The sequence below is a fragment of the Colletotrichum acutatum genome (assembly GCF_030867785.1).
Source record: "Colletotrichum acutatum strain CBS 112980 chromosome Unknown BDZ83scaffold_123, whole genome shotgun sequence".
In the NCBI taxonomy this organism is placed as follows: domain Eukaryota; kingdom Fungi; phylum Ascomycota; class Sordariomycetes; order Glomerellales; family Glomerellaceae; genus Colletotrichum; species Colletotrichum acutatum.
This window is the reverse complement of record NW_026849117.1, coordinates 63,896-90,306: the sequence shown is the minus strand read 5'-3', so window position 1 is coordinate 90,306 and position 26,411 is coordinate 63,896. Positions and strand designations below refer to the sequence as shown.

Sequence of the window (26,411 nt, the reverse complement as noted above, 5' to 3'; positions counted from 1 at the left end):
GCACATTAAAACCGCAGCCTTCGGACTGCTCCGTCGATGATCTCACCTGCAAACAACTGACAATAGGGATAGCGCACATAAATCCTGCCACGGCGAATATCGTCTCATCTCATCAATGGCATGCGTCAAAAATAGTTTGCTACGACGCGTTGCACCAGCTAAACGTATATGAATGCCGAGTCAGGCCTCGGCTGTTTACGACCAAGATTTGCATCAACGCCATCAACTGAGAAACTGTCCAGTACGAACTGCGTGTAAGAAATACAGGTCACTTCCTCAGAAAGAAATAGGCTCTGTCGCCTAAGTCGTGGATTTTGCACCTCACCTCGGAGCTGCAACAATTGTGAAAATATGAAGTTGCCTTCGAACCCGAAATAAAGAGTAATAGCAGGCAGCCCATTCACAGGACTTGACTTCACGCTCAACTTTGGCCACTTTCATCTGTACTCGCAGGCCTTTTCGCAAAGCTATCTTATATATAAGAGCACCATCGCTGGTCATTGGACTTAATAGGCCTTGACCGACGCGTCGCCAATGCTAGTTGCCAGTGGCCAGCATGTGCACAAAGCTCATGGAAAACACTTCTCCATCATACTAGTCCTACCAACAGTAGAGAGTCAGTGCCGGGCTCAATCTCTCGTCGATGCTAAATTCATGCAGCATTGCAATGACAGGCAGAACAAGACATATTTGTTGCAAACAGGGCTGCTTCTCAGCTCGAATCTGGCGCTGTAAGAAAATGGCGTGAGATCTGTTGTTAGATCCCTTCCTGCTAATATAAACCGGTGAATACGCGGCAACGGCGCGCCGGTAGTGCGCCGGTAGTGCTCCGGCAACTCCGCGGGGCCGGAGCGTTGTACTATCCTGACTCTGGCAACTATTAAATACCAGCAACGAGACATTTTGTATCCTCTACCACCAGAACAATAAGGTAGAACAGACATCGTATAATGTCTCTCTGCCATCTCTTTTTCAATGCAGAGCTGCAGCAATGAATGACCGTGGCATTCGTCACATGCTCCTCAATTGCTGCCCTAGACTAGGTAGACGACAATGCTAATTACTTCATCTATCGTTGTTGTGCCTGCCAGCCAGCCTCCACTCTTCGCGAAACCTAATAACTCGCCCCCCCCCCCCCCTTTCTTCTCCGACTGTTTCTGCATTTCCATCTTCATCACGCACCGTGGTATTCTCTTTGACTTTCTATATTTATCGTCCAAGATGCTTCCAATCCGGACAGAAAAGTCTTCCGCAGCGAGGAAGTCTGGCTCTCTTGCAGCCTTCTTCGTAAAGGTAGACAGAAACGAAGCTCTAGCCCCCGCTATCAAAGTCCAGCCAAAGGCACCAAAGATGTTAGAAGCACCTCAACATGTAGAACCCCCGCCAATCTCACAATCGGCCACACCACCAGCCTCTTCAATGACAACGACACCGACGGACTCAAAGACTCCACCTGAGGAAGGAGACGACGTCATTGAATTGGTGACGACGGACAAAGTGGTCTTGCCTGCCGTAGTGCCTCAGACAGTCACTGTTCCGTCTGAGCCCCAGCCGCCAAAATCAACAGCATCATCAATCCAGCAGTTGAAACGTATCAGGCGCCCAGACGCTCAGAAGGGCACCAAGAGTATTCTTTTCCAAGGCAATCGGAGTTGGGGAACGGAACATCTGGACAGACTGGGATCTTCGACAAGACAAATTGTTTTCGGAACCGAAACGCAACTGACACCGTAAGTTATTATCTAATGATGCATATCCCATTCACCCTCGACCAGTTCGGTTATAGAAGAAGTCAGATTTGCTTTTACGCTCATTGCACCGCTTGACTCAATAGCATTGCATCTGCTTACCAATGTCCCCAGCGAAATCATGGATGAGCTCATTTCTTTTCCCAAAGTTTGTCGTAACCTGTGGCACATTGAATTCCTACACTTGGGCGACGGCTATCATCCCGATAACCACGCCAGAGACTTGACGGACGACACTATTGTGAGGCTGGCGGCGGCGTGCCCTAATCTTCGTTCTGTCAAATTGCGGGCTACCACCCAATTGGGTCACAGATCTTCGATCGCATTCTGTCAACATTGTCCAGGACTGAAGCACTTGCAGATAACTGGCGAAGCTGCCAATAGAGCTCTCTTTGTGCACGAAGAATTCTTTGATGAGCTAGCGAGACGGCCCAGCTGGGCTCCCGAGCTCAGGAAGGTTGTGCTCTACGCTCATCATGGTCGGCTTTGCGGGCCTTACCTGAAGCACGTGCTTGAATTGTCGAGAACGAGGCCAAAGATGTCCATAGAGTTTCAAAATATTCTATTGAACAGGGAGCCGAGATGGCCGGATCCAAGGTCTTACCTCAACTCATTCGACAGGACTGGGTACGCGAATGGGAGAAAGAGATATGAGAAACACGGTGAATATCTTCCCGACGTGTGATCTCCTCAGCACGCCGTTGGTCATATCATCTATTGCAGAAAATCTTCTTTCAACTTATTTCTAGACCTCAAGGTGATCACATGTAGGATCAAGTCAGTCCTGAGATAATTGACGTGACAGCGGTGATGTACTCAACACCTTCGACCATTGGTGCGGCTTTGGCTTTGCTACATGTACCCCCGAAGTCTGGAGTGAGAAGCCAGCAACTGTCCCATCATTCTTGTGGCGGTTGGCGAAAGGTTGTGATATAAGCTAGCCAGCGGATGCGGTCAATTAGTTAGTTAGCTCGGCAAAACCTCCCACCTTTTGCTATTACGCTTGTCTCAACGCCTCAGTTCTCAATACCCGATGTAGGCACAAGGACGGTTGGTTTTGTTAGAGACACTTAAGCCCCGATGGGAGTTGGATGTTCTCCTAGCAAAACGACCAACTACTCTTGTCAATCAAGTACCATTCGTACGCTTTCCACAATGCCAACGCGATTCAAGTCAATGGGTCCGGACAGATGGGGGCGATGGCACATCTAAACAGCTCACGGGCAGAGTTCGAAGAGAGGCTTTGTAAGTTAACGCCCTGCAGCAAATTTAACAGTAATATAACGTTTTACCATACGTCTGAGCTCAAGGCATCTGATTGCGAGTGCTATTGGAGGAAGGATTTCTATATCTTGGCTCAAATTACGGATGGCGGGGAAAGGTGACTAGACCCTCTAGGTGTCTGCATTGAAACACCACTTCTCTTTCCAAACATGACTTTGTAAGGCTCAATACTTTACATGAGGCTTCAAAAGACTCTTCCGCAGAATTGGGGCAGCCCTTCATGAGCACCAGTCTCCAAATGTTTACAGGCGGTGGAACCATTAGAACATATTGTTTGATGTCCGGATTCAGAATTGAGTTCAGCCACTCAAGAATGGCAGATCACAATAAGAGCGTTTCCTCTCAGCAAGTCATCCAAAGCCAACGACCACTGTTGATGCAAGTGTTGTATCGAGGCACTGTATCGAGGCATAACAGCCAAAAGGGCATGCGCTATTCTGTCAGGAGATACTACGGTCCTCAACCTAGGCACCTTTTCCTACCTCCACACGAGGAATGAGTCCTCATTTCAAGACATGAATCACCCGTTAGTCGTTGTACGAATTCATTGTTTGACGTCCTTGCAGCAACTGTACGAAAGATCGCCTGCAATCTAGGTAAGATAGGCATAACAGTGAAGTGGCGAATCGAAGTCGAATACCGTTGATAGCCATGATTGGGTACCTCAACCGATCTCGATAGGCGATGACTTGGATTGACTTTGAGCTTGGACTCCAACAATTAGAAATGAGACAGGCCACGCCACTCCTGGTACGGACGACCGCATGAAATGAAGAGGCCGCCGCCAAAGACCGTAACACGCCAACAAATTTACCTGAGCATCTAACAGCCGAACGTATGTGACGAGGTAAGCCCGGTAAAGAACAATGCATGCTTTGGATAGACTCATGGGCTACAGCAAATGCGGACCCGTCCAGGCTGCATTTCGGCTCATGAGAGCAAGACATTGCACGATACTAAGCGGAGGCTATGTGTAATTTAAAAAGGCAAATGTGACGACGGTTGGACGGCAAGTGTGGCAGAAGATGACAAGGTATAGCTTAATTAATCTTGATCCAAGTAGCAGGTCCTCTCTGATCCAGGGAGCAGTTTCATCGTATTGACAACTCACACATCCATCACATCTCTCCGCTGGTGATGAATCCACGACGTAACCACACCTCAGAGCAACAGCTGAGCCACACATGGCGAAACACAAGCGGACGCAATGACCTCTGGCGCCCTCGCTTTTTCACCGGCGCTTCATGTCCGCCCTAACCACACAGCTCCAGCCACATCAGCCCTATCGCGACGAACACGGGATCCGCGTGCCATGCCGAACGTGTTTAATAAAGTGGTTTAAATTGGGGCTGGGCAGGGAGGATTTGGGCTTTGATAATGATCCACCGGGAGTAAGCCGGTAAAGAGAACAACAAAATTTTGGAAGCCATGCAGAGAGCGCCACAATGACGTCGAAATGCAACGAACACACGCGCGCAACGAATGGAAAACAGCGGGACAGAGGAGCCAATGGACAAGGGCAAATAAGAGAGAGGCGTAAAATGCGATGCAACGGCGGACACTATTGCAAGGCGGTAGAGAGTCTAGACAAGGACAGGACCATTACAGTTACACACGCCGCACCGGAGTACAAGTTCTTTATCGAACAATCAGGTGGCCCCGGAGGTGACTCAGCGCGTAAGCCAGGGGTCAAGTCCGTCCGCTGTGTCCGCTGCCCACGGGTTTTCCCTTCCCTCTCCCTCTATCTTGATGTGCTCGGAGCTTTCCAAGGCGCTGCTTTTTCCGGCCCCTTGTGCTATTAGCTGATGATGGGCTGGCTGCTAGCCCCAGCGCTGGAGCTCCCGTCCTTTTTGAGTGGTCTGGTGATTGTTGGGCCCAGTCGGAATCATCGGACATACCTCCGTCCATCCCGAGCAGCGTCACGAGAGATTAGAAAGCAATCCGGTTTGCGGTTCCGTCAGATCTTTCTCCGTTCTTTGACTGGGTGGTTTGCCATTTGGTCATTGATGATTGATCGAATGCCAAAGAGACGAGTAAAGAAATGAGAGTACCATGTATAAAGGACTTTGGCTCGCCCATCACCTATCCCCTTTCGCCTCTCCATCATTTTTTTTGGATGCACACTGTGATACCCAGCTTGCTTGCTTTCCTGCCTCTCTTAATTTCCTCACTCCCGTCGGCTGTCTTACTTCTCATTCACGGATATAACCACAAGCCCCCTGGATCCTCTACAGACGCACGTCATCTGTCATCCCACCAGCAGTCATGTCAGCAGCGGCAGCGATGGCGCAACCGCCATCGGCGACAACAATACCTCAAGTCGGCGATACGAGTCCCCGTCCCAGTGAGACCTCAGATGACGTCTCAACATTGAAGCCCGCCGCTCAGGCATCGTGGAAGAAGAAGCATGGTCTGCATCTTGGCCGCAGCAACAGTAACCACAGCAACAACAGCGCAAAACATGAAATCAACCGCACAGCATCGCCCAAGCGGACCAAGACGTTCTGGAAGTCATTCAAGTACCTTCTCGACTTGACGCCAAAACAAGTTGATGATTTCATGGCATCCTATGTTATTTACAGCCTTGACTGGGCAGATGAGGAGCAAATGGTGAAGACGCTCGGCCCAGATTACAAGGCTAAAGTCGGCGACTGCTTGCAAGCTTACTATGGAGTCCTGAATCATCTCTGCGCGCTGGGCGACGTGGAGAAGATGTACATCCCGCCTCTAATGGACAAGAAGTCGTCCGTTCTCGATAACCAGATGCTGTACGAGGAGTCCATCGCCCAGGATATTGGTCTGAAACCGGGAGACAGGGTCCTCGATCTCGGATGCGGTCGCGGAAGAGTCGCGGCCCACATGGCGGCCGTCACCGGCGCCGTGGTCACCGGTCTCAACATCGACCCAAACCAGATCGCCCAGGCCAGGGAGTTCACCGAGCAGATGGGTTTGCAAAACAGCTTCACGATCCAGGACATGAACGAGCTGCCGCTGCCCTTTGAGGACAACTCGTTTGACGCATTCTACCAGATCCAAGCACTCAGCCTGTGCAAAGACCTCCCGAAGCTTTTCAACGAGCTGCGCCGCGTCCTCAAGCCCGGTGCCAAGATTTCGTTGCTGGATTGGGTTAGCCTGCCTGCGTACGATGCGACGAACCCGGAGCACGCGGAGCTGATGCGGCGGACGAAGCCGTTGATCGGAGCTGTGGGGACACCGACGCCCGAAACTTTTGAAAAGGCTTTGAAAGACGCCGGTTTCGCTATTTTGAAGTCTGACAACGCGAGTATCGATGGATTGCAGGCGCCACTCATCGACAAGGCCGATGTCTACTTCCGCAGTCTGCGGCAGGTCATTCTTGGCCTGGTCAAGGTTCACCTATTGCCGCCCCACTTCAAGACGCTCATCAACCGACTTTGTCTGGATGGGCAGGCCTTTGTCAAGATGGACACCATGCGGTTGGTGACGACCAGTTATAGAATCATTGCGCAGAAGCAATGATTGTTTTTGCGGTACTTTGAGTCTGGAGGATTGTTCAAATGGCATTGCGTTGATTTCAGTGCTATGTTACTTTGACAGCGTGGCGAAGGGTGGGTGCACGCTCTCGATGGTCGTTTAGAATACGGAGCATACGTCTTTTCGAAACTTAATCCTTGGATTTATAATAGACCATAGATCGTGAGATATCATAATGATACTACGGCTCATGATGCATTGATTGAGACTGCAACATTGAACGGTTATGAAATACAATTTCAACATTGAATGCACCCTTCACACATGCAATGTTCTTGAGTGGCGATAAAAGTCGAAATACGCACTCATGACCAGTGTCTTGCTGAAACCGAGAATTTCGGCAAAATATACGCATGGCTGCGTCACCAATCTGATACGATGTGAAGGAACCTCAGAAGCGCTATACCAAGGTTAAAAAGTCACGATCGTGATTCCTAGCCTAGCTGGCCACCACGTCGTGAAACACAAATTCTCAAAGACAAAAGCCAGTCGGAATCAATTCTGGCCGTCATGGCTTGGAAGTTGACGATGTCTACATGTAACTGCGTTTGGCGCCGTCTGGGTATCACTGGACCCGTAGATCCCGGGTTCAACTTAACGATCGACTCAGAACAACTCAGTATCCAAAGCTCCAGGAATAGCATAGTACTTATGGTTCAAGCACAGCCTACATGTAATATTTTATGTTGCCTTCTATCTTGTCGATCGTGATTTTAGTGTAGGAGGCTCCCCCCCCCCCTAGGTACGCTCCGAAATCTAGATGTTCAACAAGCTGATGCCGTGCTAGCCACATCTACATCTTATCTCGTTCGCTAGCCAACCTGGCAGCTGATCTCAAGGGTTTCATTTCATCTGGTTTTTGTAGAACGCAAGCGTACTTGGAAGCTTTCCTTTGCAACTGTCTTTTGGAAGTTAAATGTCTAGTCTCTACAGCCTCATCTTTGAAGTTTGACATCAACGAGAGCTAAAAGATAACAAAGTCAATTGGTACTATGTCGACTCGATTTACCAATAAAAGATGCTTGGTGTTGCCCCGCGGAGAAAAGGCCGGGCTTTCAGCGTGTGGCGGTCACGAGACGGGTTCCTGCCGGTACCCGGGACGAGGACGGTCGCCTCGAACACAACAGACCACCTATCTTGGATCGGAATCCTTGAAAAGGCTTCCGCGGTGCCCTGTTCTAGATACACAAATTCGGCTGGGTGCTTTAGTGCTCTTGATCGAGGTCACATGTCACCTAAGAAATCGTGATAAATGCCACGATAGTTGCTCAAAGTCTGCTGTTCCCTTCTACAGGCGCCTAGGAATAGTCATTCTCAAGCCACAAAAATAAGCGAGACAAGGCATTGGGTTACTTCCGACTCGTCGCTTTGAGGTTCTCAGAATTTCACGGCATGAGACAAACGTGGGATCATGGAAAATGGTTGCCTGATATCACGATGACCATCTCGCTTTGGCATAATGTCCGCAACACTGCGATTACGATGTCGAATTGCAACTTAGCGTATCTCATCCTCGGTGACTTCGGAGGTATTCATTGTGTGCTGTATGACGACTTCGTCGGAAATTTGCTCTTCCACGCTTCGTGTAATCTTTAGGCAATATCATTTTTTTGGCGAAATCTCGCCCCAAGACCAAAGGCCTTAAGCTCATCTAATCTCATGGACAACGACGCGTGACCTGAGAATCCCAAGATTCTGGAGCTTGGGAAGGAGCTCTGGAGCTGAAAAGTATATGTGTATAGTCATCCAGTCGGGCTCGAGGCATGGGCTGGGACGGCCCGGCTCGAGAACCCCGAACGGTCATCAATTCCGGACCTGGCACCGATTCGGGGATCTGAACAATTCAAGTCGCGAGAGATGGGTTTCCACATGTTAGATAGCATTCATGGATTCGTGGTATACAGTACCATGCCGTGCCTCCTAATGTAGCTGTGTGTTGGCCATCCTAGGTCAGATGAACACCATTTGATTGCTTTGATGTAGCCTAGGTATCATCAGGTTTAGTCTCGTCGGAGTTGTGATTGCGATTTCAAGTTTGACCGGGAGATGAGATGTCTTAAGCTCTAGACGAGGGTCTTGTTTGCGGTCACACTGCAACGGCACGGAACGAAAGGCGTGCATCCCCATTGGATTCTCTTTCGATGGTGGGACGAGCTTTGCAGAGGCAAAAGATAACATCGTGTTTAAAAATTTTCGCTCTTACCACCTTGAGGAACTTCTTTATCGTGTCCAGCGTTTTTATAGTATCACAGATCATCAGGGACGAAATCTCCTGAGCACGCAATGGTTGACGATGATTGGCGATATTGAAGCGTTGCCGGTGTTTTCGAGACGATACGGCCGAAGATAAAAGGGGCAATGACAAGACCAGCTTTCTCATGACTTCTGCTCTTCAACTTCTCAACCATTCAGATTCATCACAGTCGCCATATACTCATCCTCAAGTACTTGATAATTCAGAGGTTTTCGCTTTCGCTTCTAAGCATCACACTTCTCATTACGCCCCTCTCTCGTCACACAGGATCTTGACCTCGCCCACAATGCTGGCCTTCTTGAACCTACTCTGGGCGCTCTCCGCTGTGCTCGGCATCGCCAAGGCCTCCCCAACAAACGTCGTCGATGTCGATCTCCCCGAAACCGCAAAGCACGCAGCTCCGACGAAGACTTTCATCCTCACTCAAGAGGACATCAACGCCTACTACAAGGAGAACAGTATGACTGGCGTAGTGGGAGTGAACGATATGGATGGTGTCTCGCTCTCAGACTTGGATGACCCTCCCGTCTACAACATCACCTGTCCTGACAAATGGCAAGTCTACTATTATAATTGGTGGCCGTAAGATAACCTGTCCCCTGAATATAGTGCTCAATGAGCATACTGAAGCAAACACGTTGCAGTTTACTCAACACGATGTGCCGCACAGTAGCCAAGATGGGAGGAGCTTGGACGGACGGGCCATGGACTGGCGTCTTCGGTGGCAATCAGGCCAAAATAGACAGAGCTAGAAAAGTCACCTTCGACTGGGTACAGACGGGCGAGGATTGTCAAGGAAGCTGCGTGCAAGTCTTTAGTACTTTGCGCAACGCGGGTCCGTGTAAGTGAATCTGCCCCCATCAGCTTACTTGACGCCCTATTACGACCTCATGCCATCGCCTAGACGAGCAATACTGACGGTATCTCGATAGGCCGCGGCGATGAGTTCTGGATGCGTGAAAAAATTAATATGAACTACGAGGGCTGTGGAATCGCAAAGTTCGAGTATCAATACCAGCAACAAGCGGTGCTGGAGAATGGAAGAGGAGAATGCTGGAACACCAAAGACTACCGGCCGACATACCTGCCCGTGAAAGCAATTGTCAAGGATTTCTGCGAACAGTCCATCAAGGTGATCCGACAGCAAGGAGCCGATCAGTTCGTCAAGGACGTTTCACGTGGAAAGGACGGACACTATTTCACGAGTTATAACCGCCAGGTCGACGATGCGTTGAACAAGACCAGGCTGTACGATGTCGGCATGATTCACTTCTGGATCAAGCCGAGGAACAATACCATTGCTTGTCCTGCGGGCAAGACTGTTCAAGACATCATTGAGGATAAAGTAGACGGACTCAGCGAGGCGCTGTGCCAGCAGCGCATCTTGTCTATCGAGAATATGGACTGTAAGTACCCTCTGCGCGCAAGACAGCGAAGACGGCACATTGGCTGATTCTGAGATAAATCATAGGTGGAGCTCCCCTGGGCAAAAGCGATGGCGGACGCTTGTTTGCAGACTGTTTCGAATGGGGAGTCGAAGCATCTGGTTATAATGGAATCGACATTCTTGATTAAGCTGTCGGGAAAGGGCCGTACTCGCTTCTCTTGTACGGGCTCACCACATTCATTGGCAGAGTGGGGACTGGCTGGACTAGCCGTTGTGATGTTTTGGGGAGAATATCTCCGCGATTTCGCAGCCACGGCAATCTTCGATTGAGAATAGCGGCCAAACTCTACATTTCTTTTTCTGATTTTGACGAAAATGAATCACATTGTAAGCTAAAATCGATCTTGTCGAGGCAATAACTGCGGTCCTCATTCTATTGATATCCGTGTTGTCGTGAGTAAAGATCGCGCTCGGCCGAATGAAGTCGCAACATCGCAGATACGGCCAGGGAGGCCTAAGACCGACTTGGCGGTCTCACAGAAGGAGTGGAGAGGGGGGCTGGCGGGGATTTCTCCGGAAAGAATGGGCAGACGCGGCTCATTGAAGATGTGAAATAGCCGATGTTGACCGTAAACGCCCGTGTAAGAAGTATGGTTACTGATGAGATGAAGCCTCAAGTTGATACATGAGGCTTCATATAAACACTCAATGAGAGGTCGAGGTGAGTTTGGTAACCTTAGATGAGGATGAGCCAGTGACAACTGAATTGAGGCACGTGACGTGATGAGATGCTGTGAGTCCAGATCCGAGGCTCAACCGCGAAGAAAGAGAAAAAAGGCGCTAAGACTGGAAAGAGCAAGGTGCCCCACGTTTGGTTCCTTCCCTTCCCGAGTGACAGAACTGCTGCACTGGCTGAACATTGAAGCAGGCGCGGACACAGCGCAGTCTCTCTTTCCCGCGGATGTCGTCCTCCATTCTTCCGACCGCCCGGGAAAGAATAAAGCGGGTCTGAGCGCCCATTCCAGCCACTCAGACGACTGGAAACGGCAGAGAATTGGAGACCAGCCACTTACGGAATCCCCATGGTGCCCCACCTGCGCAGGCGTTGGAGAGAAAGAACGGAAAGCACGACGGCCAGCCGAGAAAGAGTAGGAGCAAAAAAAAAAGCCTGCCTCAGTGCCTGCCACCTTCGGTCTGTACTTTGACCGTGTACCGTTCCCAGTTACCGTCCCGTCTGTCGCCGTGGTACCTTGCTCTTGCGGCATTTGACAGCCAGCAACTCTGCCTTTCTCGAATTCCACTCTTTTTCTGAATTCTTCCACTCCCCAACTCCTCCGATCCCGAACAACATCTATTGCTCCGCGAATACCCTCACGAGGCACCAACGACCGTCACGATGCTTTCCCGAGGATCCGCCCGCACTGCGCAGGTACGTTGCCTCTTTGCCAACTCCCAATTGAGTCCCTTTTTTGCTGTGCAAGCCGCGACGTGGTTTTTTTCTCGGTGTGTGTCTGTGCATCGTGATCGCAGAGGCAAGGCTGCGATGTAAGAGGGGGAGAAACAACAACAAATACCAAATTGCGACCCAGCAGATAACGCAAAGAATATGACTACGTCGGCCAAGATGAAAGAATATGAGAGGAGAACACGAGAAGCAGACATATCCACAGGCACACAAAGCACCCGGCCACCAGCAAATGGCCACACATGCAGCCAGATATGCCACGATAACCCACGGACAAATGGCTAACAATCCTCCCCCACGCAGATTCTGCGCACCGCGCAGCCCGCGCGCGCCTACGCTACGGTTGGCTCTGACATCTTCAAGCCCACCAAGTTTGGCGGCAAGTACACGGTCACGTTGATCCCTGGTGACGGTATCGGTGCCGAGGTCGCCGAGAGCGTCAAGACCATCTTCAAGGCCGACAACGTCCCCATTGAGTGGGAGCAGGTTGAGGTCTCTGGTCTCAACACCACCACCCCCGAGAAGACTGAGGACCTCTTCCGTGAGTCCGTCGCCTCCCTCCGCCGCAACAAGCTCGGCCTCAAGGGTATCCTGCACACTCCCATTGAGCGCTCCGGCCACCAGTCTTTCAACGTCGCCATGCGCCAGGAGCTCGACATCTACGCCTCCATCTCTCTCATCAAGAACATCCCCGGCTACCAGACCCGCCACGAGGGTGTCGACCTCGCCATCATCCGTGAGAACACCGAGGGTGAGTACTCTGGTCTCGAGCACCAGTCCGTCCCTGGTGTCGTTGAGTCCCTCAAGATCATCACCCGCGCCAAGTCTGAGCGCATCGCCAAGTTCGCCTTCAACTTCGCCCTGGCCAACAACCGCAAGAAGGTCACTTGCATCCACAAGGCCAACATCATGAAGTTGGCTGACGGTCTCTTCCGCTCCACCTTCCACCGTGTCGCCAATGACTACCCCACCCTCGAGGTCAACGACATGATTGTCGACAACGCCTCCATGCAGGCTGTCAGCAAGCCCCAGCAGTTCGACGTCATGGTCATGCCTAACCTGTACGGTGGCATTCTGTCCAACATTGGCGCTGCCCTCGTCGGTGGTGCTGGTATCGTCCCCGGCTGCAACATGGGCCGCGACGTTGCCGTCTTCGAGCCCGGTTGCCGTCACGTCGGTCTTGACATCAAGGGCAAGGACCAGGCCAACCCCACTGCCCTGATCCTGTCCGGTGCCATGCTTCTCCGTCACCTTGGTCTCGATGACCACGCCAACCGCATCTCCCAGGCCATCTACGGTGTCATTGCCGAGGGGTAAGTTCTTTCATCTCTGCTGGGATGGCAATGAGGATAGCTGCTAACAACCTAACAGCCAGGTCCGCACCCGTGACATGGGCGGTGAGGCCACCACCCACCAGTTCACCAAGGCCATCCTTGACAAGATGGACACCTTGTAAATACAGCTACAGGCACACAAACCACCATCCCTGTAGCGATACGATAAACCAACCACAGCGGGCGGCTTCCCACCTTCCTCAAAACGACCCCCTATTTACCTACCTTTTCCCCCCGACAACGCGATTAGACTCGAAATGAGGCGAGACTGGGACGGAGATAGATACCACCGACGCGGTCGAATTGCATAAACAAGCGGAGGAATAGATTTCTGTTTTGGACACTGGGAGGAAGGCTCGGTCTTGCTGGGAGATTGTAGTTGTACCAGTTGTACGTAGCATAGGAGTCACGCAAAGCATATGAGTTCCTTTTTCGTTGTTTGAACAAGACCTTCCAATGTCCACTGGCCCCATGTGCTGTCTTTTATATATTCAAGGTGACAATTGCCCCGGAGTCTAAACTTAGTCCATTATCCGTCGATGACGAATGCCCGCGCTGCTATTCGACGACTCGTGTCCCCTCAAACCAGTTTCGCATTGTCATCAGGCATCTATTATCACCGACATTGCTCGGAGTACATCTAGCCTTGCGCCGAACGAAACGGCATCATGTTCATGAAGTTCTCAGCCTCGCCTCGTGCGTGGGGCATTTGTACGCTGCACCAACAAATCAGCGATCCTGCTGGCTGCATGGCCTCGGACGTGAGTTTGGCTTCGGCTCGGAGGGCTAGCGGCATGCTGGCTCGGGTAACATCGGCAATCCGAGGTGGTGCTCGGCCGCCGATGTCTCGGCCGTTTGGTTGGTGGGCTTTTGGGATTTGCCGAGGTTAAGCCTTCTGGGTGTGGTTTCTTCAGTCTTGTAGATGATTGAAGAATGTGGGTCGATTGGGGATGAGAGACAACTTGGTTGCTTTTGATGAGTTTGTTGCAGCAACGAGGAGTCTTTTAGAGGCGATTTAGTTGTTGATTACTTTCAGTTTGGCATACCGAGCACAATCCTGTGACAATTTGTGTTGAAGGCTGATTGCAATCACGTGGCGGGATATTCTTGCCTCAAAGACCGAGAGTCGATGTTTGACTTACCTTAGTTGAGTGGTAAGTGACAACTCAGAGAAAACTTGAGTTAACTTACCCATCAACAGGAGCCGCAACGCACATGAAAAAGCCGAACTAAAAGAGAAAGGTAGATATTTAAGTAGATTCAACGAGTCTTTTGTGATCCAAGAAGTTCCCTGTTGCTCTCGACAAATTACGAGCGCTTTTAGGTCTGGATTCAAATAACTTCCTGTTGTCTCTTTGAGGTCTGGAGTATCTCTAGGCTCAACTGACTTGCTAAGTCTCTTCCTTCTGTTGACGAGAGCAGTGATGTCACCACGCAGGCAATCATGGTAAGCAACACTGGCAGCTTGTGGGATTGCCCAACTTTAGAGTCCGAGAAATAATACGGGCGGCGTAGAAGAAACATCATACAACTAACATGGAAGAGTTAGTTCGCCGTATTCTTTTGATAAGCGAGCTGATGATTGACCTGAGCTAAGCAAGCTTCACAGATGCGCACCTGGCCATTATTTCAGCTCCTCCCGGCCACTCCCACTAGACAGAATCTTCGTACACAGTGAAAGCCTCCTAGTGCCAGTACGTATAACTTCCCCATTTGAGTCAATGAGGACAAGATCGATAGTTTGTTCATCTCTCATGTCCAACAAGCTTAATTTGCAGACCCAAAAATAACAGCTCACGTCTGACGATCAGCCCTCTAGAGACAGTTGATCGCACACGACCGATTTAGCAGGCCCGGCTCCTGGGTAGACCCAGATTACGCTCATAGTGTCTTGTGACATATCTCGCATCGAGGGGTTTAATAATCTCGGATGACAATCTGCATCCACCCCGGGGCTACCTAGTGGGGCCTTAAGGGGGGTTGGAGGTGCACGCAAGCGGTTAACAAGATCGCTTGTCGCTCTATAGGTACACTCCCTAGCTCTTCTCCTATTATTTTTATTTCATTGTCCCTATTCCTGTTTTCTCCATTCCTATTATCCCTATTCCTATTCTGTCTTCAAAGAGTATTCTCCAATGGATATATCAAAAAGAAAAGTAATAGCAGAAAGAATAAAAGATGGAAAGACTAAGAGTAGTTAAGTAGGCGTTAAAATCTTGTTGACTAGCATCCTATTTTATCACCCACTTGGCAGGATGAGAGGCATATGAGACCTTAAGAGGGGTTGAAGCTGAGACAGCATGTCATCTCTGACGAGTTTCCCCCTTTTGTGTGCGACTTGTGATTTTCTCTATGACTTGAGAGGGTAATTGACTACCTCTCACAACTCACTGAGAGAGTCATACAGTCTTGTACGAAGTTCTCGAGTCTCGACTCCTTTCCCATCATTGCATGTGGTTTACAGTGCTCCCATCACAAACCTACTAAACCATAACAACGGACATTAGAGAATCCCCAACCTGGCATCTTCAGAAAACGCAGTCGCCGAAGGAGCAACACAATCGCCAATCGCCAATCGCCTCCATCTTGCCTCACTTTTACTCTTGAGAAACAGTAAAACAGGCCACACTGACCTCGAAGCGCCGCGTCGGGGGGCTATCGTACAGGGTCCGCGGAAGTCAACAACACAAGTCCCCATTGGCCGAGTTTCAGCCACCCAATTTGTGTAAGCGATTTTCGGGAATCGAAGACGGCCGTAATCCTGGGTCTCTCTGGTAGATCTCTGTACGTAGATCTCTGTACGATCGACCGCAGATGCTCCGCCGGATCAGAAACAGAAACAGGGTCATGGGAACCGACACCCAGTCACTCAGCATGGGAGCGCCGCGCGCGAGATATGTCGGTATCCAGAACCCAGATCTGGCAGACTCCCCTTGCGAGGCAAGACAGTATCGACGGAGGCATTGTCTACAACACCGAATCACACACAGCCTCCTCTTGAGAAGCCTCCGCGGCATGGAGGCATCTGTCGGCTTTGTCGCACAGGAAAGTCAGCGGGGAGCGCATATATCCACCAATCGCGAGCCGAGAGAATCAGTTCAGCCTCGGAACATCTGGAAGTATGCATGAGATTACTTCATCTCGAGCAAAGCATGCACTGCGCGTGCATCTCAAAATGACGATGCAGCAATAACCCGTCTTGCAGAGCAGGCCTCGAGGAGCAAGAACCCGAGTTCGCCCTGGAAGGTGAGGGGATGGCACAGGACAGTCGTCTACCCAAGAGCCAACCGCTGAAGAGGCCGAGAGAACACCAAACTCGCAAGGACTTCCCAACTTGTTACGCCGGCATCAATAGTTTCCCCTTTTTTCTCTCCCACTGTCTTTACCCTAGAATGATTGGGTGGTCGGGAACTTTCCAAAGTTGGCACAAGGCGAATCAGCACGTCTTGATTTCAGGTGTCTCTGCAGGCAGATGCAATCTCTGATGTCTTATTCGACCTGGAGAACGAGCTGCCGAGAGGAGGGGGGGAGCCCTGTTCCAAAGATTCGGGACCCGTGCAACCTCGCGGCAGCATCCGCCGTGGCCGGCACACATTGTATGCCATATGGTCTTTACCCTGTTGCGGAGGCCATGCTTTCCGGCGGGCGTTGGCGGTTCTTTTTAACTTCCCCGCTTCAACGGCACAATCCTAAGAAGTTCAATGGTCAGCAGAATAATCTCTGTCAAGGCAGTCGTGGAAGATGAGTTTGTTTGGCCTCTTGGCGCATATGCTTCCTTTTAACCCCCCTTGAACTAGACGTTGCTTATCCGTACCTTCTCGTGGGAGGTTTGCGGATCGGCTCTTCTAGCGTAGGCGTCAGCCATACGGCAGCAAGGATCAGTCTCACTCTCGAGAATCCTAAGATCCTCTCTTACACCCCCCACCCCACCCCTCATCAACGTCAGGCTCTCGTCGACAGGGATGTAAACAGCGAAACAGGCACTCGTGTCTTTCCGGACATCCAGATCTAGTGGCTTGTTTTCTGTGTTACAACGAGACTTGATTTATCGTTGTCTTGTGATCAAAGAAGTGCAGATGCCGGGCCGGGGTCATCTTGTCGAACATTGTTGGGGGTTGCAGTTGGTGGCGTTTTGACTTGCGTTGGAATTGCTTGCCTGCCTTGTCTTCGACACCGTTGGTCCGGACATGGCTTGAAACATCCCTGACGAAGGATTGTGATGGCTTGAGGGGGTAAGCATCGAAGTTGCATATTCGGTCTAGGACGAAGTCCATTCTGGGTGACATGTTTGGCGGGTCAAAGGTCCGGTAGAAAATGCAGGCAAAGGTGAAAGGAGGAATATTGACAATAGCTTGCTTTTTTCCTCCGCTGTGGGTGTTGCTACTCCTTCCTTAAAGATGGTCATACGCTCCTTCTCAAGGAGCGTCGTCCGATTTTTTAGGAATTCTCAATGTTTACAAAGAGGCTCACTTCGAATTCCAATCTCCAGACTTCGAGCTTTCACCTTTCCGCCCTTCCACCCACTTCGCCTTTCGACCCACCGCCTCTATCCGACCCATCCATTATTCTTTAAGAAGTCTGGCGCCAACTCCTAATTATCTTAATCCCGGTTCATCATTGATCACTTCATTAATATCTCTCTCTCCGACCTGAACGTTGCGCCACCTTCGTTCTTTCCCCTTGCCCCTTAGACCATGGCTTTGAAGCTTTGCATTGGCATATCGCTTCTACTTGCAATTATTGGCATCAGGTTCTTGTATCTGGATCTTTTGGGTGCATTCAAGATCTTCTTGGCTTCATTCACCTTGCAGTGTGCTGTTCTCCTAGTATATAATGCTTTCCTCTATCCTTTCTTCCTCTCACCACTACGACACCTTCCAGGACCTAAGGTAAGAGCGTTCAATTTTGCTCACAGATACAACGGAAGGATTGACGCAACCATCCATGTTTTTGAAATATTGCAGGAGTGCTAATTCACGATACTTATAGGGCGGCCATTTCTTGATCGGTCAAATGCTCAACCAGATCAGAACCCCGGGGCCAGCCGATATTTTCGTCTCATGGACAAAGCAATGGCCCGAAGCGCCTTTTGTGCGCTACCTCTCTATGCTCAACGCTGAGACGCTCATGGTGAACAACCTGGCGGCTTTCAAGGAAGTTCAACAGACCAAGGCATTCTCGTTTCGAAAGTCACAGTTGGCAGCTCGCATGTTTTCACCCATAACCGGACACGGGCTTATGTTCTCGGAGGGTGAGGAGAGAAAGAAGCAGCGGACCCAGTTGAATCGTGAGTTCCTTCATTTCCAGCTGTCTCCTCCTTTGTTTATTTTACTGACGTTACTACATAGGGGCGTTCTCGAACCAAAATACCCGAACAATGCTGCCAGTCTTCCAGCTCAAGGCCAACCAGATGTGTGAAGTAATTTTTCGAGACATGGGCGGGGAGGACGTAAAGCTTGTTGATGGTATGCTACATCATTTCCCTTTCCTGGCCATGAACTGTTGCTGACTTCTGTCTCCAGTCGAACCCTATATCCGAAAGGCGACTCTCGACGTCTTCGTCATTGGTTCAATCGGCTGTGATCTTGACGGCATCTCTATCCCTGAAGCACACTTCTACGATGTGTACGAGCGCATTATCCGCCAACCTTCTTCTGGCCACGTTTTGACCTTCATCGATGGCCATATCCCTGTCCGCTCATGGCTTCCTCTCCCTAGCAATAAGAGATGGCTGAAGGATGTTGCCCTTATTCGGACAATGCTTCTCACCTGCGTGGAGAACCGTCGTGCGGAGATGATTGCCGAGAAGAAGCTGGGCCTCAACGAGAAGATGACTGAGCATCGAGATATCTTGACCTTCATCTTGGAGGACTGCCAATTCGACAATACCCAAACCAACTGGACTGACTTGGAGCTCTTGGAATACGTGCGTAAGCCTATGATCCCGATGCTTTGATGTGTGCTAACAATTCATCAACAGATGCTGAACTTCATTGCCGGAGGTATGGCAAAACAGAATGTGAACAACTGAAGACATACGCTGACCCTACCTCAAAGGCCATGAAACCACTGGATCTATCACCATGTGGATTGCTCACATCCTTGCTACAGAGCCCAAGGTTCAGGAACGCCTCAAGCAAGAAGTCCTCGGTCTCTGCGCCGGCAAGCCTCGAGAATGGAACCCGACCTATGAGGAAACCGAGCATTTGGTCTACGTCAACAACTTCCTCAAGGAGATGCTCCGCTTCTACTCCCCGGGTAAGACTTATGAAACCCCTCAGTATAAGTTTGATTTGCTGACAAAAATCCACGAATAGGAATCTTTCTCCCTCGCGAAGCAGCAGAAGACGTCACCGTCTGCGGAATCATCGTCCCCAAGGGCACACAAGTGACGCTCTGCCCGGCTGTGGCACACTTCAACCCTCTTGTATGGGGTGAGACCGCTGACATCTTTGACCCCGACCGCTGGTCCGACGGCCGCGCATCCAAGGACTCGTACGCCATGGAGTCGTTCCTCCAGGGCCCTGCGGGCTGCATCGCTAAGAACATGGCTTTGCTGAACGTCAAGAGCGTAATTTTCGCTCTCGTGCGGAACTTCAAGTTCTCGCCACGTCCCGGATACACTGGCGTGGTAGAGCTTGCAAATCCCAACTTTACCCTGAGGCCCAAGGGTAGTATGGGTGTCACGATGGAGAGAGAGACGAGATAGACGGCGCTTATAGAATGCTGCGCAAGAGTCAAGAGGGTGCTGAAGCATGTGTACGCTGGCGCCACGGACGATGGGGTCCTCACAACAGAACCATTCTACTATACATAATTTGGACAAAGGGCGAGGTAGACTAGAATTCGTTCGTAATCACACTTAATAGTCATGAACCCAGCGCTTTCTTCTACTCACTTGATAATGCTTCGGCTTGGGCTCGATGCTAAGAAAGTACTAAGAGAAGACCCAGGAATAATCGTTAAACAATGTCTTCGGTAATGACGTCTGTTGACTGGAGTCTGAGGATCTAGCCTCTCCCCCTCTTGGCCGTCGTCTTTGCCTCAAAACTTCATGTACTTTCTCTTTTGCCCCAGGTTCTCAGACTGGCATCTCTGCTGATTCCCAGAGGCGTCGTTGACACATTCTATCTCACTAACTCATTCCCACTTAGGATTCAGATACTCAACTGCCATACTCTTTCTCTTCCCCTTGGGTAAGGAGGGGCTAGAAGATACCGATCTGGTTGCTCCTGCCTTGATAAATGAGTTCGAAACCCCAATTTTATCTGGAAGGAAAGTCAAACAATATTGTTCTGAGACGCGCCTTCCTGTACTCGCCTACGACCTGCCCTCACCCAGAAACCCATCTCACTGCCTGCCTGGACTACTCGTCTTTCTCCTCCACCACACCTTTTTACCACATTGCGTACCTCCTCCCCTTTGTGATACCCGACCCAAACACCATAATATTCTTCATAGCTACCTACTTACCATTACTGGCATCGTGTGAGAAGGGCATTTTCGGCTTTTATCTTTGGTGGCTACTCTGACGTCGTCGTCATCAACCTTACCTCGTTCATCAATACTAATATCGACACAGAAGACAAGGCCCCAGGCCTGATCAGCAATTCACATTATCGTCATCACAGTAAGGCCCCATTCAATTTTTTCCATTTCCTGCTGCCCGAAATAATCTGACACATCCAGTCCATCTCATTATTCGCCCAAAACGCGTGTTGCAATGGCGGCTTCATCCAAGTTGATGCCTGAGTCCGACTCCGACATAGAGCGCAATACCCTCAAGATGGCAGCTGCTTGGGAGCCCCTCAACCTGCTGCAAGACACGCTTCATGAGAATGGCACTGCCTTCCCGACTATGCTCACACTCAAGCCTGATGACATCCCCATCTACAAGATCGACATGGGCAAGCCTGCTGAAAAGCGCTACATTAAGCTCGCCAAAGATCTTGCTCCCAAGATAAGAGAAGTGAGCCCCCTCTTTGATGAGGTGATTGAGGCGATCTTCCCACAGGGCCTGTCTGGCTTTGCCAAGTTTACTTCCCGGTTTACCCTCCGCAAGGTGTTTGATCCTGAGCAGACCAAGGAGATCAAGTCCATCGCTGAGGTCGCTGGCGTCCCCGCTCACCAGCTCATGGCACTCAATACCTTTCTTGACCTGATGCTTGGTTGCACATCTGGAGCTGCCTTAGTCCGGGGTGACTCCGAGCGCAAGGCTGTTGATGGCGATCCTGACCGTCTGATGCACTTTCGGACTCTTGAGGTATGGTTCCCTCCCCTTTCCCACGAAGGATATCTGGCGCTGACAGTCCATCACAGTGGGGCATGGATATCCTGCGTGATATCCTTGTCATCATTGAATATGTCGATACGAGAAATGGCTCGAATGAGGTGATTGCCAGATCAGTCACCTATGCCGGCTTTGTCGGCATGCTGACTGGTGTCCGGTAAGCTGCCTTTGCTTTTCTATTGTAGACCGACATTGGCTAATATCTATCTTAGCAAAGGCCTATCAGTCTCTCTCAATTTCCGCCCAAACTATGAGTGTGGTGCAGGCTGCCTTATGAAGCACCGAATTAAGGTCCTTTTTGGCTTGCGCGAGTCTGTCCCCTCGATGCTCCGCCGTATTATCCTCAATGAGGATATCTCCACCAAGAATGCCAATGCCTATGATACCAAGAACTCCAATCCCCCTGAGGACAGCAAAAAGCTCACTCTCATCAGGTCCATCGGCAAGAAGCTTGCCTCTTCCAAGGCGTCGCCCTGCTACCTGACCCTCTGCGATGGCAGAGAGGTAGTGAACATCCTTAAAGACCTTCGTGACGGCAAGATCAAGACGAGCAGTGTCTTTCAGATTCAGTGCAATCATGACCCTGACCATCGACACTGCTGTGGCCGCATGACTGTACGCCACAGCGCCGACCCTATCCAGGCAAAGCTCATGGAATCTGAGGACTGGATCGAGGCGTCTGCAGATCGTCAGAATGCCTTCCAGGATAAGTGGATTGGACATGTCCGAGGTATCACCAACGGAAATGACATCACCTGGGCCAAGCAGAATAGTTGCTGCACGGATCTGGAGCTTGATGCCGAGGCCAGCAAATCTGGCGAGATGACTGGGGTTGATGAGGCCAGACTACGCAACTGGATCGCTACCTATCCTACCACCAACGAGTCGACTCACTTCATGTGCATCATGGACCCTCTGACTGGTCAGATCCGCTGGATCTCTCGTGGCCCTGACCCTCTCGCAATGTTTGAGTTCGGCGACGAAATGTAGTCGTTGGCCCTTGTGCAACCAAGAGAGGAAGCAGCTGGAGTTTGCACAGCACCGTTGTTGGTCTGACTGTGCTAGGAGGATGCCAAGGAAAGGAGTTCTTGTGCTTGCGGGAGGCACCACATCAACACCAGGCTTTTGCATTTGCACATGAGCCCAACAAAAAGCCGGCAGTGCAGGGAAGTTGTATAGATGGGCACAGGGTATGGGGTACATGAGAATAATGTCATGTAAGGATGACAAGAGTCATGAGAACAGAGCATGCCACCAAGAAAAGCCACTCAAGGCTGTAACGATGAGGTGGTGACTGCGAGCTGTGCCTTTATGAGAGAGACCTTGGTGTAAGTGAAATGTGCTTGGGCTCAGCTCACACGTTGTAGGCGACGCTGGGTGGGGAACACCTGCAGCGTAGCTTCTTCAGCGCCTTCCAGGAGCGAGCCAGCACCATGTCGCCCTCAGAAAGAAGCCAAGAAGGAACATCTGCCCAGCACCGCAATCCCAATTCCATGATCGAAATCTTGACACTTCCGCACCCCAACAACCACAAACCACCTCTTCGCCACTTTTTCCCATCACGGCTCCTATCGAAGCCGAACAGAAAGACCGCCGAAATGCCAGCACCAGCACCAGCTCCTGCTCTGAATCAGGCCCCAATGACAGATCAAGTCCTCAGGGGCATCTTCGCGTCCGACCAAGACATGTACCCCGCGCCGCTGACCTGGGACCGCCTCCGGAGCTGGACGACAGCGGCGCCCGAGCTGGCAACTTGCTTCTACCTCCCTGCCGATGCCGGGGATAGCGGCAGCACCCAGACACTCGTCGGCGCTGTCATTGCACTCCCGATCCTGGCGCCTGCGTGGCGGGACTTGCTGGCGGGCGAGATCAAAGAAGTGGAAGTGGATGCCGAGAGTATGTTCCCTCGCGACGGTGACGAGCGTTCAAAGGTTGGGCTGCACGTCTTTCACGTCGAGAGGTTCGATGTGCCTGAAGCGCGGGGCAAGGTACGAGGATTCGCCGAGACTTCGATGCGGGCTGTCGTAGCTGCTGCAGAGAGGAAGGGATGGTCGATCATCGGCTATTCAGGTAAGTGATTCGTGATGGCTGGTCATGCTGGCATTGCAGGCCTTTGATTGACACGCATCTTTTCGGGATGGGGGATATCGATGTGATCTGACATTTTGACAGCACTCACAGCAACGCCAGAAGGACGAAGATGCTTTGAGAAAATGGGCTTCGAGGCGACGGGCTACGAGGAGTTCTGGGTTGACGATGGCCGCAAAGGTGTCCAACTGGTCACAGTTACAGCGGATACCGCGCCCGAGAAACGCGAAGTGCGAGAAGCGGCGACAGTCCGAGGCCAAGCGAGGATGCTAGCAAAGCACCTGCATCCCGTCACCGATGCTTGACTGCGCTGCCTCTGGAACAAGGGAGAGCCCCTGGCCAGCTTTACCGCCCACGATTTGAGGTTCAGGGCTATCGGAGATTTCGAGACTTCGAGAACAATCAATGAATGATCGACGATGCGGAGGGGGGGGGGGGTCTCCCGTTTGAGTGCGAGGCAAGGAGTGGAATCCAGGCGGAAATTTGGCTTTGAAATCAGAATCCCATCACGAAGAGAAAGCTGGGTCGAAACTGCTTGACACTGGGGCAATCATTCAACCGAACATAGCGACACGCCAACAATTGCCCCGGACCCCGTTTTCCTCGCCAGAATCCCGTTGCTGTCCACCAACAAAGCGCGAAACGGACCTCGGCTCCTGTCACCCAGCAGACGTGGTCCAGACTCGTTGCGGATACCCACGATTCTACGAATTAATGACCCAGTTGGCAGCACCGTACGGTGTACTAAGCCTCGGCCGCTCGCCCCGCGGACCTGCCAACCGGCACGGCTCAGGCGACTACCGATGTTTTCTGCGCTGTTCTTATTTTATCGGGGCCCTCCTCCACCGAAAGGGGCAGCCACCTCCGGGTGGTCGAGCGCCAGAACAACAACGGCATTGAGCTTGTGCTTTGTCATCATTGCTTCATTGGTACGGGGTAGAGATTTTCTTGTGGCACGTTTTGGAGAATCGAGAGGCGACTTCAATCAAGATTGGGTCAAGACTAGTCAGTGATGAGCCTCACCCTGACTCGAGTTCCCTGGGCCGCGGCCATCCCATTGAAACGTCAACTCTTCGAACCATGAAGAAAGATACAGCAAGCAGGCCCACCAAACAACAATGGCGGGAGCTGTGCAAGTCAAAGTCCACGACGATTGACGAAGCGATCTTGACCGCAGATCAGAGAATTCGAGAGACCCTAGTCTTGAGTAGCCTTCGTAGTGACATCGATGAGCTTGATTGAACCTCTCAGACACACCGCCTACCCAAGCGACATCTGGTATGTGTTTCCGCGTCTCAAAGAGGGACATGCCCCGCCATGAACCGCGGCACCTTTCACCAAAAAAAAGATGGAGGGGCAAATGGAAAGGTAGAAAAAATCTAGCGCCCATGTTTAAGTGCTGCTGCTGACAGATCAAAAGAAAGGGTCCGTGGGGGCAACAGCGGCCAAGTCCCGATTGACAATTCCGCTATCCTTTTTCCATCACAAAACACGGCCTGATGGGCATGGCCAATGCCGGCGACCCCCCGGCTGTCGAAGAATCTCCACCGGTCGAACAAGCAAAGTGGGTGCCCCTCCTGGCACTTCTTCCATCATGACGTTACCGTTTCCAATGCCTTCCGTCGCCCCGTGTTTGCTAGGAAGCTGGAGGAGAGCTGGACTCTGAACCGTTCCAAGCGAACCACAGGGTCGGACCCGGCGCGGGCCCGATGGACTCTTTGACGGGATTCGTCATGACATGGAGCTGGTGGTCTCTGTCTACGATATATTTAACACGAAGACAATCCCATATCTTCCAGCTGAGATTTGAAGGAATCACTTACACCTCTTCCCTATACATCCTATCCATTCAATATTGCAGTTCTTGATACCCGTCACTTAGACACTCCCATACACACATATCCAAAATGGCTCCCACTCCCAACAAGTCTTTCATCTTCAAGCAGGTCCCCAAGGGCCTGCCTGTCGCCGGCCAGGACCTCGTCACCGAGGATCGCCCTATCGACCTCGAGCAGGACCTCAACGGCGGCATCATCATCAAGGTCCTTTACTCTTCCTTCGATCCCTACATGCGCGGCCGCATGCGGCCCGCCGAGGCCGGCAAGTCCTACATCCCTCCCTTTGAGCAGGGCGCCGTCATCGTCTCCTCCATCGTCGCTCGCGTCGAGCGCTCCGACGCCCCCCAGTTCGCCGCCGGCGATCTCGTCACCTCCTTCATGGGCCCCAACGCCGAGTACGCCGCCATTCCCGCCAAGTTCCTCCCCGGCTTCTTCAAGGTCCCCAACACCCACAACGTCGACCTCCCTCTCTTCGTCGGCGCTCTCGGCATGCCCGGTATGACCGCCTACGAGGGCTTCTACGACATTGGCAAGCCCAAGAAGGGCGAGACCATCTTCGTCTCCTCCGCCGCCGGCGCCGTCGGCCAGATTGTTGGTCAGCTCGCCAAGGCTGAGGGCGTCAAGGTCATTGGCTCCGTCGGCAGCGACGAGAAGCTCGACTTCATCCTCAACGAGCTCGGCTTCGACGCCGGCTTCAACTACAAGACCGAGTCTCCCCACGACGCCCTTAAGCGCCTCGCGCCCCAGGGTATCGACATGTACTTTGAGAACGTTGGCGGCGACCACCTCGAGGCCGCCCTCGAGTCCTTCAACCAGCAGGGCCGCATTATCGGCTGCGGTATGATCTCCGACTACAACACCCCGCGCGAGCAACAGAAGGGCGTCCGCGGCCTCTTCCACCTCGTCGCCAAGAAGCTCTCCTTCCAGGGCTTCCTCGTCAACTTGTCGCCCGAGAAGTACAAGCCTTTCCAGGAGAAGGTGCAGCCCATGATTGCCAACGGCGAGCTCAAGGTCAAGATTCACCAGACGGATAGCATTGACCAGGCTGCTGAGGGTTTCATTGGCATGCTTACCGGCCAGAACTTTGGCAAGGCTGTCTTGAAGATTGCCCAGGAGTAAGAGAGCCAAGTATGGATTGATGGAAATATTGCATTGCACAACAGGATGGGAAAAGCATATTAGATGTATACTATAATGACAATTGATGACT

General features: G+C 51.5%; 8 protein-coding genes across 8 annotated transcripts; all 8 read left to right on the top strand.

Annotated features, from left to right (window-relative positions):
• Nucleotides 1-1,221: 1,221 nt before the first annotated feature.
• On the top strand, nt 1,222-2,402 carry BDZ83DRAFT_655850 (uncharacterized protein; the record flags this gene model as incomplete). The annotated part of the gene is made up of 3 exons (XM_060510823.1): nt 1,222-1,730; nt 1,863-2,205; nt 2,322-2,402. The coding sequence occupies 3 exons, from the start codon at nt 1,222-1,224 to the stop codon at nt 2,400-2,402; spliced, it is 933 nt and encodes a 310-aa protein (XP_060360264.1).
• A 2,913-nt stretch (nt 2,403-5,315) lies between these two features.
• Nucleotides 5,316-6,530, top strand: BDZ83DRAFT_588149 (methyltransferase domain-containing protein; the record flags this gene model as incomplete). Its single annotated transcript, XM_060506105.1, has 1 exon — nt 5,316-6,530. The coding sequence occupies one exon, from the start codon at nt 5,316-5,318 to the stop codon at nt 6,528-6,530; it is 1,215 nt and encodes a 404-aa protein (XP_060360263.1).
• A 2,719-nt stretch (nt 6,531-9,249) lies between these two features.
• Nucleotides 9,250-10,469, top strand: BDZ83DRAFT_680575 (uncharacterized protein). The gene is made up of 4 exons (XM_060511202.1): nt 9,250-9,381; nt 9,444-9,640; nt 9,732-10,205; nt 10,271-10,469. The coding sequence occupies exons 1-4, from the start codon at nt 9,260-9,262 to the stop codon at nt 10,372-10,374; spliced, it is 897 nt and encodes a 298-aa protein (XP_060360262.1). The 5' UTR covers nt 9,250-9,259; the 3' UTR covers nt 10,375-10,469.
• A 1,113-nt stretch (nt 10,470-11,582) lies between these two features.
• Nucleotides 11,583-13,423, top strand: BDZ83DRAFT_796059 (isocitrate dehydrogenase subunit 1; the record flags this gene model as incomplete). Its single annotated transcript, XM_060515857.1, has 3 exons — nt 11,583-11,615; nt 11,955-12,964; nt 13,023-13,423. 3 exons carry the CDS (start codon nt 11,583-11,585, stop codon nt 13,105-13,107), a joined length of 1,128 nt encoding a protein of 375 aa, XP_060360261.1. The 3' UTR covers nt 13,108-13,423.
• A 4,341-nt stretch (nt 13,424-17,764) lies between these two features.
• Nucleotides 17,765-19,845, top strand: BDZ83DRAFT_635840 (cytochrome P450). Its single transcript, XM_060509209.1, has 7 exons — nt 17,765-17,874; nt 17,975-18,272; nt 18,334-18,450; nt 18,508-18,911; nt 18,966-18,987; nt 19,043-19,243; nt 19,303-19,845. Exons 2-7 carry the CDS (start codon nt 17,999-18,001, stop codon nt 19,692-19,694), a joined length of 1,410 nt encoding a protein of 469 aa, XP_060360260.1. The 5' UTR covers nt 17,765-17,874; nt 17,975-17,998; the 3' UTR covers nt 19,695-19,845.
• Nucleotides 19,846-20,843: 998 nt separating this feature from the next.
• BDZ83DRAFT_588161 (beta subunit of N-acylethanolamine-hydrolyzing acid amidase-domain-containing protein) lies at nt 20,844-22,265 on the top strand (the record flags this gene model as incomplete). The annotated part of the gene is made up of 3 exons (XM_060506106.1): nt 20,844-21,248; nt 21,305-21,432; nt 21,488-22,265. The coding sequence occupies 3 exons, from the start codon at nt 20,844-20,846 to the stop codon at nt 22,263-22,265; spliced, it is 1,311 nt and encodes a 436-aa protein (XP_060360259.1).
• A 608-nt stretch (nt 22,266-22,873) lies between these two features.
• Nucleotides 22,874-23,668, top strand: BDZ83DRAFT_723049 (uncharacterized protein; the record flags this gene model as incomplete). The annotated part of the gene is made up of 2 exons (XM_060512524.1): nt 22,874-23,345; nt 23,448-23,668. 2 exons carry the CDS (start codon nt 22,874-22,876, stop codon nt 23,666-23,668), a joined length of 693 nt encoding a protein of 230 aa, XP_060360258.1.
• A 1,602-nt stretch (nt 23,669-25,270) lies between these two features.
• On the top strand, nt 25,271-26,320 carry BDZ83DRAFT_588179 (zinc-binding dehydrogenase; the record flags this gene model as incomplete). The annotated part of the gene is made up of 1 exon (XM_060506111.1): nt 25,271-26,320. One exon carries the CDS (start codon nt 25,271-25,273, stop codon nt 26,318-26,320), a length of 1,050 nt encoding a protein of 349 aa, XP_060360257.1.
• Between the last annotated feature and the right edge of the window lie 91 nt (nt 26,321-26,411).

What these genes read in the sequence shown, in the direction of transcription:
- BDZ83DRAFT_680575 (XM_060511202.1), top strand. Translation starts at nt 9,260, where the DNA reads ATGACTGGCGTAGTGGGAGTGAACGATATGGATGGTGTCTCGCTCTCA. An exon ending in TACTATTATAATTGGTGGCC is followed by an intron (nt 9,382 to 9,443) that starts GTAAGATAACCT and finishes AACACGTTGCAG; the next exon opens with TTTACTCAACACGATGTGCC. An exon ending in GTCTATCGAGAATATGGACT is followed by an intron (nt 10,206 to 10,270) that starts GTAAGTACCCTC and finishes GATAAATCATAG; the next exon opens with GTGGAGCTCCCCTGGGCAAA.
- BDZ83DRAFT_635840 (XM_060509209.1), top strand. Translation starts at nt 17,999, where the DNA reads ATGCTCAACCAGATCAGAACCCCGGGGCCAGCCGATATTTTCGTCTCA. An exon ending in GGACGTAAAGCTTGTTGATG is followed by an intron (nt 18,451 to 18,507) that starts GTATGCTACATC and finishes TTCTGTCTCCAG; the next exon opens with TCGAACCCTATATCCGAAAG. An exon ending in GCTCCGCTTCTACTCCCCGG is followed by an intron (nt 19,244 to 19,302) that starts GTAAGACTTATG and finishes ATCCACGAATAG; the next exon opens with GAATCTTTCTCCCTCGCGAA.